The sequence below is a fragment of the Eucalyptus grandis genome, chromosome 4 (genome assembly GCF_016545825.1).
Source record: "Eucalyptus grandis isolate ANBG69807.140 chromosome 4, ASM1654582v1, whole genome shotgun sequence".
NCBI lineage: Eukaryota > Viridiplantae > Streptophyta > Magnoliopsida > Myrtales > Myrtaceae > Eucalyptus > Eucalyptus grandis.
In genome coordinates, this window is record NC_052615.1 from 38951469 (window position 1) to 38967279 (window position 15811).

The 15811-nt window shown below is 43.4% G+C and overlaps 2 protein-coding genes across 2 annotated transcripts; both read left to right on the forward strand.

Annotated features, from left to right (window-relative positions):
• The first annotated feature begins 898 nt into the window (after window positions 1–898).
• Window positions 899–10419, forward strand: LOC120292670. The gene is made up of 3 exons (XM_039310962.1): window positions 899–904; window positions 1036–1282; window positions 10010–10419. The coding sequence occupies exons 1-3, from the start codon at window positions 899–901 to the stop codon at window positions 10417–10419; spliced, it is 663 nt and encodes a 220-aa protein (XP_039166896.1).
• A 148-nt stretch (window positions 10420–10567) lies between these two features.
• Window positions 10568–12967, forward strand: LOC120292671. The gene is made up of 3 exons (XM_039310963.1): window positions 10568–11219; window positions 11281–11981; window positions 12053–12967. Exons 1-3 carry the CDS (start codon window positions 10568–10570, stop codon window positions 12965–12967), a joined length of 2268 nt encoding a protein of 755 aa, XP_039166897.1.
• Window positions 12968–15811: the final 2844 nt, after the last annotated feature.

The window sequence follows — 15811 nt, forward strand, 5'->3', positions numbered from 1 at the left end:
TGGCGACGACGACGGTGACCGATGACTAGCTCTAGGCATGAACGGCGACGGAGAGAAGGGCTGTGATCTACGTGAACGCGGACGGCGAGGAACGGCGTTAGGTCAGCCAACCCTAATTAAATAATCGATCGAGCCCTAATTAAATAATCGAGCCCTAATTAAATAATCAAGCCCTAATTTCATCACGGGAGGGGGAGAAGGGATCGAACCTAGATGAGCGACGATGGTCGGTGGTGACGACGACCAACGATGGTGAGCGGTGAGTGGCGACGGCAACAAACGGCGGCGAAGACGGCGACCGATGACCAGCTCGGACGTGAACGGCAACGGAGAGAAAGGCCTTCGATCGACTGTCAATGCGAACGGGGAGGAACGACGTTTAGGTCATTGCACAATGACCTAAACGATGTCGTTTAGTTCAACGCACTCAATGTGGATGGACGACGTCGTTTTTGTCGTCCACGCGCCTTTAAAAAAAAAAAAAACATTTGCCACATCAGTAAAAAGAAGTCGCCGAAAATCGCCGGAAAATGCCACGTATGCAATTTGGCCGGATTTTGGCCGGATTGGCACTCAAGTGATCCCTTTAGCTCCGATTTTGGCACTTAAGTGTACCTTTCGTAAGTTATGGCACTTAAGTGTCCCTTTGGGCAAAGTTAAGGCACTTGAGGGGTCCGCACGTCTATTCTAAATCGTGTTCCTACTAAAGCAGTTCCATTAACCCCTTTTGAGTTATGGACTGGACGTAAACCTAGCTTAAATCATCTTAAAGTTTGGGGATGTCCAGCAGAAGTGAAGTTATATAATCCAACATTGAGTAAACTAGATTCCAAAACTACTCGATGTTACTTCGTGTCTTACCCAAACCATTCAAAGGGGTATCGCTTTTATAACCCTAATGGAGGTACAAGAATTGTGGAATCTCAGACTGCAAAATTTCTAGAATTTGATGTAGCTGAAAAGGGTAGCTGCTCACAAGCTATCGAAGATGATAGTATGGTGGGGATTACTGGATTTTTGTCTCATCCTGTGCAGACAATTATGGAACCTCTTACGCCACAAACTGAGCCTATTGTGGCACATGATCCTATTGTTGAGACGGTTCCTGATGAAATTCCTCACGCCCCTCGAATTCAGAATGAGATTGACGTAGCTCCACTCAGAAGATCAACTAGAGAAAGACGTTCAGCTATACCACCAGACTATCTAGTCTACCTGGGAGAGCATGATTATGACATAGGCTATGTTGTTGATCTTGTGACTTATACTGAAGCCATCTCATGTTCTCAATCAGATTTGTGGTTAGATGCAATGAAAGATGAGATGCAATCTATGAAACACAATGGTGTTTGGGAGCTTGTTGAATTGCCTGAAGGTTGTAAACCTATTGGCTGCAAATGGGTATTCAAGACTAAAAGGGATTCTAAAGGAAAGATTGAAAAGTTTAAAGCCAGACTGGTAGCTAAGGGTTTCACTCAAAGAGAAGGAATAGATTATGAAGCAACATTTTCTCTAGTTTCTTCTAAAGATTCCTTTAGAGTGATCTTAGCATTGGTAGCTTATTACGATATGGAGTTACATCAAATGGATGTTAAGACTGCTTTTCTAAATGGAGACCTTGATGAGGAGGTTTATATGGTGCAGCTGAAGGTTTTGTAGCGATGACTCGAGTCAGCTTGTTTGTAGATTGAAAAAGTCTATTTATGGCCTTAAGCAAGCTTCTAGATAGTGGTATTTCAAGTTTCATAGTGTTGTTACTTCATTTGGATTTATTGAGAACAAAGTAGATCAGTGCATATACACCAAGGTTAGTGGGAGGAAATATATTTTTCTCATACTTTATGTAGATGATATCTTGCTTGCTAGTAGTGACATTGGTTCATACTTTATGTAGATGATATCTTGCTTGCTAGTAGTGACATTGGTTTACTGCATGAGACAAAGCGGATGTTATCGAAAATTTTTGACATGAAAGACCTTGGTGAGGCGTCTTTTGTTCTTGGCATTGAGATCCATAGGGATCGCTCACGCCGTTCATTGGGTTTATCTCAGAGGGCGTATATTGATCGCATTTTAGAAAGATTCAATATGCAGGATTACAAACCAGGAATTGCTCTTGTTGTTAAGGGTGATAAATTGAATCTTTCACAATGCCCTAATTCAGATTTTGAGAAAGCTCAAATGAAGGATGTACCTTATGCTAGTGTGCTTGGAAGCATCATGTATGCTCAAGTTTGCACTAGGCCAGATATTGCTTTTGCAACAGGGCTTCTAGGCAGATATCAATTAATCCGGGACGCGATCACCGGTTGCTTTGCCAAGAAGGTTTTAAGGTACTTAAAGAGAACAAAAGATTATATGCTGATTTATAGATATGTTCCAGACTTGCAACTAGTTGGGTATTCAGATGCAGATTTTGCTAGTTGTCAAGATGATAAGAAATCAACGACTGGATACATATTTATGTTGGCAGGAGATGCAGTATCATGGAAGAGCGAGAAACAGAAATCCATATCTTCTTCAACCATGCAAGCGGAGTTTGTAGCATGTTTTTCAGTTGCTACTCCAGTTATTTGGCTCCGGAACCTCATTAGAGAGTTATCAGTTTATGATTTTGTGGATAGACCCATACAGTTATATTGTGACAATAACTCTGCAGTGTTGTTTATTAATAACAACAGAAGTTTAAAGGGGTCTAAACACATGGAGGTCAAGTTTTTGACTATAAAAGAATCGTGAGAATGGTGACGTTGCAGTAGATTATATTCACACAGATGATATGGTTGCAGACCCACTAACTAAAGGCCTACGCCCGTGTGTTTTTGATCGACATGTCATTAGTATGGGCCTAAGAGCATCTTGGGATGCTGTTTTTTAGTGGGAGTTGTGTTTTTTATTTTTTGAATAAAGTTTACATCTGTTTTGTTACAATTTAGTAACACTTCGATATATATATGTCAACTTTTGCATTCAATAAAATATTTTGAATGGATTGTTATTATGTTGAATATATATATTGTTAAAAGTCTCAAGGTATTACTTAAACCTTGAGTGAAGGTTAGGGGCATCCGGGCATCCGGTTATTAGCCTTGTGCATATGTCTTGTGATACATAAAGAAAGGTTGATCGTAAGGACAAGACATATGTGGATTCATTGGAACCATAAAGCATTTTCTAGTGGCACAAGTTTTTTGTGTCGCCTAAGGTAAGAGAATGGTAACTAACAAATGGGATCTCTCTATGAGAGATGTTATCCATTTGCCACACTATCATATTGAATCCATATCAATAAAGTTGAGAGCACTTGTGACCATGGAAGGCTCTGTGTGTATACATGCAGTTATCGCCATGATTCGGTGTTTGAGACTTTATGGGATAGGATTGACTATTAAGAATTATCTCTGGACCAATGTGCGCACATACAGTATGATTTCAATTAATATAGTCCAAGTGGGAGAATGTAAGAGTTTTTCTAATTGTGGACTACATTAATTGATATTGTAATTTACCGTTTAACGTTTATCATTTTACGGGGTTTGGTCTAAGGTGAGATAGTAGGTTTCTTAATTAGTCTAATATGGGCTGGCTAGTGTGGGCCGAGTTGAACCTGGCCCGTAATGAGGGGGACTGGCTGGAAACTCTATAAATAGTGCTCAAGTCTCTCCTTTAACCCTAATTCTCACCTATATCCTTACCTAAGGGGCGTTTACCTAACGCTACATGTGAGGGGGGCCGCCTCATTGAGACAGTGATTCAGAGGGCAATAGAGGAGAAGGATTTGCACATGGAACATTGTGTTTCCGTTTCCGCTTCAAGAACAATGGATTCCAAAACAGGTGCGTCAATTCTTTCTACTCAATCATGCATGTTTTTGTTCTAGTTATGGAGATCTTGGGGTTTGCGCAATTTGCGTCTAACAAGGCAGCCTTTGCTACAGAAAATACCCGATTTATTCCGGTTGATTACCTGTCCCGTAGCGAGACAATACCGATTGAGAATATTGGCTAGTTCTTGGCATTCTTGTCTTGACCCATCTAGAAAGAATATAGCGTCATCGGCAAAAAACCAATGAGTCAGAGTAGGGCACCATCTGTTTAGTTGGATACCTTTAAGATTTCCCATTAGGAGAGCTTGATGGATGAGAGTAATCAGCATGTTGGCCATTAGAATAAAGAGATAGGGTGATAAAGGATCTCCCTATCGAATCCCTCGTGTCGGTTGGAAATATTGCAGCCGCGTGCCATTAAATTTGACACTAATGGAAACTGTAGTAATGCACTGCATAGTCCACTAAACCCAAATAGGATGGAAACCTAACCTGAACAGGTAGTCTTTGAGAAAGTCCCACTCAACACGGTCATACGCCTTTGTCATGTCCATTTTGACAACAGCCTGGAATTTTTTCTTTCTAGTTTGTGTTTTCAGCTGATGTAAAATCTCTTGCATGATTAATATATGGTCTTGTATTTGACGGCCACTCACAAATGCACTTTGTTCCATAGAAATGATGTTAGGCAGGAAAGGCTTTAGTCTGTTGGCTAACACCTTGGAAATTATTTTATAGGCGTAATTACAAAGACTAATGGGTTGGTATTGATCTAGACATTCTGGATTAGGGACTTTCGGTATGAGAGTGATAATAGTTTTGTTGAGATTATGGGGCATCAAACCAGATTGAAAAAATTACTTCACCGAGGAAAAGACTGTTGACACCTATTTTTACAAAAAATTAATCATTTAAAAAAGTCAATAAAAAATCAAGAAAATTGAAAAAAAAAAATCGATCGGGTCGGCCGGATCGCGGCCTTGGCCCGACCCGCTCACTTCTCTTTTTATATATTTCTTTTCCCCGCGGCCTAGCCTCCTTTCCCCCGTCGGCCCGGCCCACGCCCCATCCTTCTCCCTCCTCCGGTCTTCGCATAGGACCCGAGAAGACGAATAGGAAGAAATCGAAGAAGGATCTGCAGAGGATTGACAACTGGGATTTCAGAAAAATGGAAGCAATGAACGCTTGGCTGCAGCATGGCAGCTCCTGCAGTTGACGAAGCCCAAGAAAACCTGCAATCGTTGTAGCTAAAAATAGACTGAACTCGGTCCCAAGGAGAACACTGACCGCAGACATACATAGAGGCAAGGAGGTTGGATTGACCGAGGAAAATTAGAGCTGAAGATGGAAAAGAAAGAGAGCTGGCTTCGTGGGCTAGCAAAAGGCATTTCGGACAGAGGCAAAGAAAAAGGAACCAACGGTGGTTTTAAAAGAAAACATGAGAAGCAACGCAGGGAGGAGGGATTGGCCAAGAGAGATTGGAGACGGCCTTTGGCAAGAGAACTTGAAGGGAGGAGAGGGTTCTCGACTGTTTTTTTTTTGGGTAGAGAGAGAACAAAGAGCTTGAGAGAGGGAGAGACGATCAGGGAGAGAGCGTTTCGCCGTTGCCCGAAGTCGAGAGAGAGTAGAGAACACCGAAGAGCAAGCTTGGGAGAGTGTTTGGCCGTCGCTGGAGGTCCGTTCATCGTCGTAGCCCTCCTCTCGAACCAGGTAGGCCTTGTTTTGAGCGTGTGTCTCTTGTTTCTTGGGAGGCGTCGGGCCGGAACTCGTGCTAACTAGTTCGCGCAAGTTTCGGTCCGAGCCGGTCCTCTTGGTAAGCTACTAGCTATTCTAGTACGTGGTAGCAGTTTAGATTTGTCTCATGTCTCTATATCTAAGTTCTGCAAGTTTGTTGAAGCCTGGAGATGGTTGTTCTTCGTTTATGTCTGTTCCGACTTGATTAACTGGTTCATGAGCGGATTTTTAGTATGGCTTGTGCATGTAATGTTGATGTTTGCCCCAAATCTATGTCCCAAGTGGGACTAGGTTCCTTTTGTTAACTGGTGCATCCTATATGTTCGACTAAATGCTTCAAAGAAGGCTGAAGGCTAGTACATTTTTAAACCGGTCATCAACCTGTCTTTACTTTTGTAACGGTTCTTCAATGTTTAAGTCTTGTGTGTTGCTATGCTTTGGTGTCATTTTCGTGAAGTGGCGTTGTATCATTGAATCGGCAAGTGTTTTCCCTCGCGTCGGATGTCACTTGGTTGCCGGAGAAAATGGCCGACGGCGGGTGTCGCCGGTCGAAGTGGGCGACCGTTAGGTGGTGGTCGCCGGCGACGGGTGGCACCCATTATTCCGACCGGAGCTAGTGTGTGGGCTTGGCTTGATGAAGGTTAGCTTCGGGCATGGGGGAAACCATCGAAGAAGAAGATGGGCGCAAAGAATAAAAAACAAAAGAAATAAGGAACAAAGAAAAGCCAAAAAATGACAAAAAATGAGAAGAAGAGGAAAACCTAAAAAGAGAGGAAAAGACAGTAGATGGGGCTGTTCGGTGAAAATGTCAGAAGGGAGGAGGGAAAGAAATAAAAGAAAGAGAAAAGAAAAACCAAGAAAAATCGAGAAAAAAAAAAAGAAAAGCAAAATAAATAAATAAAAATAGAAAACTAAAACGGCAAAGCTGGCCTCGGGAAGGACCGTTGGGCAGAACGTGCGGAGGAAAGGATGAAGTGGGGAAAAGATTAAAAAAATAACAACAAAAAGAATCTTTAAAAAAAAGCTGTAAAAGAAAAATTTTAAAAAAAATGTTTTTTTTTTAACCTAAAAATGTTGGATCCGGGTTTGGGTTGGACCCACGGGCCGGATCGGGTTTACCCGTCCGAACCCATTTTATTGAAGTATTAAATATATATTAAAAAATTAAAAAAATTAAAAAAATCAAAAAAATCAAAAAAAAAAAAAAAATCAAAAATTTCAAAAAATGATAAAAATTCAAAATTTTTTCTGGAATTTCAAAAAACTCAGAAAACATTAAAAATTTCGTTTTTTTTTAAATTTTAAGTAAATTTTTTTAAAAAAAATTAAAAAAAAAAAAAAAATTAATTAAAAAATTAAATTAAAATTAAATTAAAAATTTCGAAAATCCAAAAATGTAGGATTTGGTTAGAAAATTGTTATGTATTGCATTTTTAGTGTAATTAGGCATTTATTTGCTCATTTATTAATTATATAGCATGTTTAATTTGCATATCTAATTATGTTTAATTGTACGTGTTTAATTTTACTGCAATTAGGACCTTATTAGCTATAATTATTACTTTAATGATTGTGCACCTGTATGATCACCTCGCATGTTAGTGGATAGGTATAAAATCAATTCAAACTGCCTGCCAAAAATCATTTTGTTAAAATGAACAAGATTAGGTACCGAAATGGCACTAATTGGTTAATTAGTGTAATCAAGTCCCCGAACCTAGATTCTCTGGTTGCGTAGGAAGTGAGGCACGCTCCCATGCCTCACTTGGTTTCTAGCCGACCCCAATAGACTAGTGGCGACTCCTTTTGTGCAAAATCCATGAAAAATATCCCAACGTCACGCGGGGTATGGGCTTGGGAGAGTTTGCGCCTAATCATGGGCCTTAGGCCCGTCCTTTAGGCAATACCCCTAAACCTATTCCCTCCCTCGAGGGTAGGTCGCGACAGCTTGGCGACTCCGCTGGGGACTTGGTTTTGAACCTTAGAGGACTTAAGCCAAAATTAATCTTGTTCAAAAATATTTTTGTTTGGCAGCAAAGATAGTATGTGCATCCATAACATGTCAAATGTCAATTGTTTATGGGAGTTATAAGGGGTGGTGATTTCTAACCTTTGTTTTGTAGGGGTATAAGAGTAAATGGTTTATTCATGTTTGAAGTGCTGATTATTTTTTTTTTTTAAATTGTCATGCATGAGTCTCCTGCATTACACTACACCATAGCACACACAACCTGCCGCCGGACCTGGGCCGCATAGGATCACCTAGGATGGTGTTAAGGTGGATACCACTCCGACTACAACCGCATAGTACGAGTCGCCCACCTTAACCCCGAAATTTTTTTCTTCACGTTGAAAGTACCCACCCCGGTCTGCAACCGCGCGACACGGGTCGGTTCTTTGACGAAGCCGGAGTCATGGGTAACCCGACCTAGCCACAACCTTGTCGGTTCAGTCCGGTGATCCCATGGCTCTATTTTGAGCCATTTAGAGTAGAAATTGAACCACCATCCATGTGTATGTCTATGTCATTGGCTTTGCTACTCAATGAGCAGGGTAAGATTTTCAAATTCTCTCCTTTGTAATTTACTTATTCGCTTTCCTTTTTTTTGGTTGGTTCATGGCAAATTAGGTTGATCGTAACTGTGAGTAGTATATGATGGGGATGCCTGAGCTTCACATCATTGCTACCCCGAAAGCCGAGCTTCGCACATGGTGGGATAGACTAGACTCGACTGGCCATGATTGGGTTCGATCCAACGTCGGACGATTACTTCCCCTTTTAGAAATAGAAACTCATTATGGTGTTGTACGAGCGTTGGCGCATGTCTGGTGTCCCGAGACTTGCACATTCATATTCGGTGGCCACGAGCTCACTCCAACCCTGGAAGAATACAGTGTTGTCATGGGAAAGCCTTTCGTGTCGAAGTTAATTGGCCCACCTGTAGGGACTGAGCATGCATCGACTTTATCCAATTTCCTTAGAGTTAAGGAGGATGATGTGAGGAAAGTTTTGAAAGCTAATCGCAAGACTTGCCCATTTTCATTCCTAAATGAGCTTTTTCAAAATGCCCCATCTTTTCAAAAGAATAGGATCTTCCTGTTAGCTTTCTTCGGATTTGTGTTATTCCCACATTGTAGGAACGCTATTAACCCTTCCATGGCATGGGTAGTTCATGAGGTATGTATGGGAAAGAGCTTTGTTAACGCCGTCCTGACTGAAACTTTTCTTTCCCTTGCTCGTTTCAAAGAAAACAAAAACAAAACTTTCCACGCTCCTCCTGAACTCTTGCAAATTTGGTTCTTCTCTCACGTTAAAGGGTTTGGTAGCCTAATGACCGTGAACGACATCTCTGACTCTAGCCACCCTATCATGAAGTTTAAAGATAGGAAGACGTTTGCCCCCGACTATCACTATTCTGAGTGGTTAGCTTTCATGACCAACCCTGGACCCGAAGATTTCCAATGGCATGCCAAATGGCTCCGAGTTCGAGAAGCGCGGTTCGTGTGTGGGCTTACTGGACCTGTTCCTTTGTTGGGAATTACCGGAGTCACTGAGTATTACCCAACCCGAGTCGCCCGTCAGTTCCAAGAGGTTCAACAACTTCCACCGATGATTCAAGAAGACCCGCTCAAGATAGACTTCCCTGATGGATGCCAAGATCACGAAGACTCCGTTACATTAGTCAAGTCGATGTGGGATATGTGCCATCCCCGGAAGCTGATATGGCCCGAAGAGGAGTTGGAAGGGCAAGAGAAGACCTATTATGCCTCAATGGAATATATCCTTAAGCATAAAATTCCAGAGAGTCTATGCCCGAGGAATCCTGACGTGCCATTAAAGACCACCCATCGAGCCGAGATCAAGCGCCTCAAAAGGAAGCTCGAAGAAGCCGAAGATCGTGCCTCGAAGTTGACCCGAGTTAGTGGGGCGGTCACAAGCGGGAGCTATCCTCGCTAGTTAGACTGAGTCAAGCGCGATATGTAATGGGCCCATCCCCACGTATGTTACAATGTTAAAGAATTTGTCTCGAGTCGCGTTATCGGGAGATAAGAGTCATGATTAGCCTCGTTGTTTAGGGGTTCTCCCTCATGTCTTTTCCTGCGTTATGTAGCAACATTGCTTTCAATAAAACGAGCAAATTTGGGCGATTAGATCTTTGTCATGGACCGACTGCCTAATCATTACTCCATGCTTATACATGCTTATCTATCCTTGTTTAGGTACTAGCTGATCGATTGTCTTTTACCGATTGTCGACACGGCCAAGCGGAGATCCCCAATTCGCACGCTCGCGAAAGTCAGAATGGAGAACGAGGACACCAACGTACGCATGGCCAAGATGGAGGACCAGCTGGCCCAACTCACCACAATGATGCTTGAAATAAGCCAAAAGCTCAAGGAGCCCCTGCCGTAGCTATCATGGGAACATCCACTCAGTGTCAACGTAAGGCACGCATGTTGCTGATCCCCCTGGGAAAGAAACTGCTGGGGAGGCTCCTTCTGTCACGCCAATTATCGTCAATCTAGATCCTCCTCCAAAGGAAAACCCAGCACCCCGTCTAAGTGAAGAAAGTGAAAGATGCTTGGCAAAGATGGAGGAGCGACTGTGTGCCTTGCAAGGTTACGAGCTGAAAGGAGCTGATAGGCTGTCTCCATACACCAAGACGAACTTCCCTAAGAACTTCCAAGAGCCTGAGTTCACAAGAAAATATGACGGAACGGGATGTCCCAAGACCCACCTTAGATATTACATGAGGAAAATGGCTCGCTACGCTGACAACGTGCCATTTCTCATACACACGTTTCAAGATAGCTTGGAAGGCATTGCACTGACGTGGTTCATTGTCTTTGGACATTGAAGAATTCACTAGTTGGGAAGATTTGACTAACGAGTTCTTGCAGCAATACCGATTTAATACCGAGCTCGCCCCTACGAGAGAAGAATTGATCCACGTTGAGAAGAAGAGAAATGAGTCATTTAAGGCCTTTGCACAAAGGTGGAGAACTATGGCCTCACAGGTGAAGCCAGCTTTGAATGAGAGGGAGATGAAGCAACTATTCCTCAAGACATTACCCCCTGAATACTTCCAAGGATTAGTATTTTCGGGATGCCAAACCTTTTCACAGCTAGTAGATGTGGGTGAAGGAGTGGAGTGGGCACTCATCGAAGGGAAGATATCCACCGGAGGCACGAAGAAGTTCCAGGCGAGAAAAGATAAGGAAGCTGCAGTTGAGGTAGCGCTCGTGCAAGAGTCATTTTACCCTAAGTCGCCCACAGCACCGGCACACAAGCCTATGGCTGTTCAAGGGAGCTCGTCACGATCATATGACAAGGGCAAGAGACCCTTTCGAAAGGAATTTTCCCCACTGCCACGACCGTTGTCAAAGCTGTTGCCCATGCTTCTTGAAAAGAGAATGGTTGCAAAGGAAGTACCTAGAGACAACCCCACGAGGTTCGCCGGGTTTGATGTAACCAAGACTTGCGAGTACCACATGGGAGAAAGGGGGCATGATGTAGATAATTGCAATGTGCTAAGGTACAAAGTCCAACAGTTACTAGACAAAAACATTTTGACGTTCAAGGAAGCTCGGCTAATGTGCAAATGTAAGCCCCTACCGGACCATGCGGAGGAGTGGACTCAATCTTTGGGAGACACAGGCAAGTCAACAGCATCTAATTACGAATGCTTCCAAGTTGTATGAGTCCTTAGTGCTGGCAGGATACTATGGAGGTCATCAGGATGTCACCCCGGAAGAGAAACTGAACTGCGTCCGCAGGATGGTAGCCATGGGGGTAATTCGATGCGGAGAAGAGGAAGAGAATGTCGTATCCATGATAATCCCGTCATCATTCCACTCATCTTTTTGCAACATTGCTCGTATATCTCGAGCAAAGAAGATTATGCCTGGAATTTTGAAGACCCCGGCTTTGTACGAGGAAGGGATGATAGCTATGATAACTCCGATCGTGATTGAACTATCGGATGAGGAGACTGCCGGCGATATCGAGATGGAAATCGTTGAACCCACAGTGATTGACCTTATAGTCGAGGAAATGTCAGCAATTGAAGTCACGAGAGGGAATGTAATGCCAGTCACAATTGAATTGCCACCACGGGAGGAAGATGGAGTAATAGTGTTGGAGAGTCCTCCTAAATTCGATCCTAAAGCTGTACCTTGGGATTATCAAACAAATGAGGTAGACGCTATCACACGATCGGGCCGCTGTTATGCACCCGATAAAGGAATAGAAAAGAAGGTCGTGACTGAGGAGGAAGCGAAGCAATTCTTGGCCATAGTAAAATCTAGCGAGTTCAATGTGGTAGATCAACTGCGGAAGTTGCTAGCCCAAATCTCCCTCCTAGAGTTGTTGAAATCCTTCGAGAAGCACAGGGACATCTTCTTGAAGGTCCTCAATGAGGTACACGTACCGAAACAATCGATGAAGTCCAATTGGAAGAGTTTGTCGGAGCAGTTCTACTGAAAGACCAGATTTCCTTTACGAATGAGGATCTCCCTCCCGATGGTCCTAATCATACCAAAGCACTACACATCTCGGTGAAGCATGAGAGCACTCTTGTTTGTAGAGTGTTGATCGATAATGGTTCGGCACTTAATATATGCCCGTTGGCTACCCTCCATCGTCAGGGCATTGATCTTGGGAGAATCCATCGGCAAGTCAACTGGTGGGCCTTTGACGGGATGAAGAAGGAAGTGATAGGGGAAATTGAGCTTGAGCTGTTGATTGGCCCCGTACTCTTCCAAATTGTGTTCCAAGTGTTAGATATACCAAGCGCTTTTAATTTTTTGTTAGGGAGGCCATGGATCCACACAGCAGGCGCTGTTGCCTCTAGCCTCCATCAGAAGGTACGATTTGTGGTGGATAACAGGCTTATCACGGTCCATGGAGAATCTGACTTCAAGATCTACCACGAGACGACCATCCCATATTTGGAGCCTGAGTGTACCGAGGAATCCAGCTTTCAAACCTTTGAGCTGGTATCCATGGTCCACGTGCCTGCAGGGTCTTTCACAAAGGTTCTTGAATTGTCTAAGCCGGCCATAGCTGCGGGAAAGATTATGCTAGCAAGCGGGTATAATCCTGGAGAGGGCCTCGGATCACACGGTCAAGGTGTGCGAAAACCCATCGAAGCTCGTAAAAACTTCAAAAGAAGAGGCTTGGGATATGTCGAGAAGTGGGAGGCCATAACAACCAAGGAGGTCGTGGAAGGAATGGAGGCCGAGGTGCCCGAGGAGGCCGAGACGGGTATAGAGACCAGAGTGAACGTGTTGCCCATACTGAAGAGGACGAGCGCTATCAAAGCCCGTTTTCCCCGTTGCTGGAGGAGACGTTTCCAGGACCCCCAAGGATGTTGTTCAAGGAAGAGGAGGATATCTATGGTGTGACCGAGCTATTTAAGGAGGACGTCATATGCACCATCCTGGCGTGTGAGGAAGCCGAGTCCTCTGAAGTCATGGCTGTCCCTCCAAAGTAGGGCGGTTCTCGTTTAGCCTAGTCTTTCGTTTTATGTCTTCTCCCTTGCGCGGGATCTCGTAATTTTCCTTATTTATTTCCTGTTTTCGTCATTTGTAACGTGAACTATAATCAGCCTCGATCTTGAGCCGTTGGTCGAGGGTGGTGTGTGTTGAAATACGGCCTTATCTTTCCTCATTCAATAAAATAGACACATGTTTTATTAAGGACATGTGGAAGCACATCAAACTAGCCCTATGATGGTCACTGAGGCATAGGCCTCCACATGCTCCCTTATTTGACTGTTTTACAAGAACGAGGAAATCCGAGGATATGAGGACGAGTTCTTGAAATTTTTACAAAAAAAATACTTCGAAAGCTTTTTGAAAATGACATGCATCATTTTTGTTGTTGACATTACTCTAACTCATCGCATCTCAGGCATTACATTATGCATAATCATGATAAGGATGCATGTGACTCAAATGTGCATGAAGAAAGTCCCTCAAGTTCCGATGACATCGATGACGACGATCGGAAGGGGGTCGAGCGCGAATGGAATCGACACGAAGAATCGAAGCCGTTGACTGAAGAGCAAACAATCACCATAAATTTGGGCGATGCAAAGAATGTTAGAGAAGTAAAAATCGGGGCATGTCTCTCAGATTAAGAAGTGGAAAGGATGACTAACCTTCTGAAAGAGTATCAAGATGTGTTCGCCTGGACATATGCCGACATGCCGGGATTGGATCCTAAAATTGTGGAACATGCTTTACCAACGGATCCCAATGTGCCGCCCAAGAAGCAAAGACTTAGGAGAACTAAACCAGAGTTGTCCAAAAAGATTGAAGAAGAAGTGATGAAACTATTCAAGGTAGACTTTATCGAAGTAACTCGTTATCCTGATTGGGTAGCAAATATTGTGCCCGTAATGAAGAAAGATGGCGAATCAGGGTGTGTGTTGACTATCGCGACTTGAATCGAGCAAGTCCTAAAGACGACTTTCCGCTCCCACATATCGATGTCTTGGTTGATAGTACGGCGGGGTTTGAGTTATTCTCCTTCATGGACGGTTTTTCTGGATATAACCAAATCCGTATGAAGGAGGAAGACAGGAGCAAAACATCGTTCATAACTCCTTGGGGAACTTTCTGCTACAAAGTGATGCCTTTCGGTCTAAAGAATGCTGGGGCAACATATCAAAGAGCCATGGTCACGTTATTCCATGACATGATGCACAAGGAAATCGAAGTATACGTCGACGACATGATTGCGAAATCGAGACGTGGTGAAGATCACGTTGAAGTCTTGCGAAGGTTATTCGAACGTCTTCAGAAGTTCAAATTGCACCTCAACCTCGCAAAATGTGTTTTTGGAGCGAAATCTGAGAAACTATTAGGATTCATGGTTAGTAGTAGGGGCATAGAGATTGATCCATCGAAGATTAAAGCTATTTGCGATTTACGACCCCCAAATACCGTCAAAGAAGTCCGCAGCCTGATGGGACAACTTAATTATGTGGCTAGGTTCATTTGTCAGTTGTCTGAAACGGCAAAACCATTCTTCAAACTCATGAAAAAGAATGCAAAGATTGAGTGGAATGCCGAGTGCCAGGGTGCCTTTGAGAAGATAAAACATTATCTCACTCATTCACCAGTCTTAGTGCCCCCTCTCCCTAAAATTCCCTTGATTTTGTACTTAACCATACATGATGAGTCATCGGGAGCTATGCTAGCCCAGAAAAGACCAAATGACGGGAGAGAATGCGCAATATACTACTTGAGCAAGAAATTCACCGTTTCTGAGATGAACTATACGGAAGTTGAGAGAACTTGTGTGGCTTTAATTTGGGCCTTGCACAAAGTTGCGGCAAAGACACACTTCATCACCGAATCTTGTTGGTAACCGAAAATGATCCTATCAGGTATCTCATAGAGAAACCGGCGTTGGTTGGCAAGTTGGCCAAGTGGCAAATCTTAATTTCCGAATTTGACGTTCAAAGCCTGGGACAGAAGTCCGTTAAAGGTCGAGCCATAGCAGATATGTTGGCAGAAAATTCCGAGAGGTTCAAAGCATCTGATGGGGATAGTGATGCAGAAGAGCAAATTTTACTTGTATCAAGCGACAAATGGACGATGTACTTTGATGGTGCGGTTAACTTAGCCGGGTCGGGTGCATGGGGCGCTTCTTATCTCCCCCGGATGGACAACATTACCCCCTCGCTGCTAAATTCACGTTCCCTTGTTCGAATAACATCGCTGAATACGAAGCATGCATTCTCGGCCTCCAAGCCGCCATTGATATGAAAATTCGGAAGCTGCAAGTTTATGGTGATTCAACCCTTATCATCTTACGATCGAAGGCAAATGGCGAACACATGATTCTAAATTGATCCCGTATCATGAATTCCTTGGAGAGTTGACGAAAGAATTCCAAGAAATATCATTCGAATACTTACCAAGGTCTCCAAATCAGTTCGCCGATGCCCTAGCTACCTTGTCTTCGATGTTGCAAGTAGCTGGAGGCTTGGACATTGAACCGTTGAGAATTGAAATCGTCAGGCGCCCGGCTTATTGCATGACGGTTGAAAAGGAACCGGACGGACAACCTTGGTATCATGACATCTTAAGTATCTGCAAAGGGTGAATTCCTCGAAGGAAGTGAAGCGGCGGACGTAAAAACATTTGATAAAGCCGGCATCAAGATTCTTTGCTACTGGAGACGTCCTTTATAAAAGGTCATTTGACTCAATATTGCTAAGGTGTGTTGATGCTAAA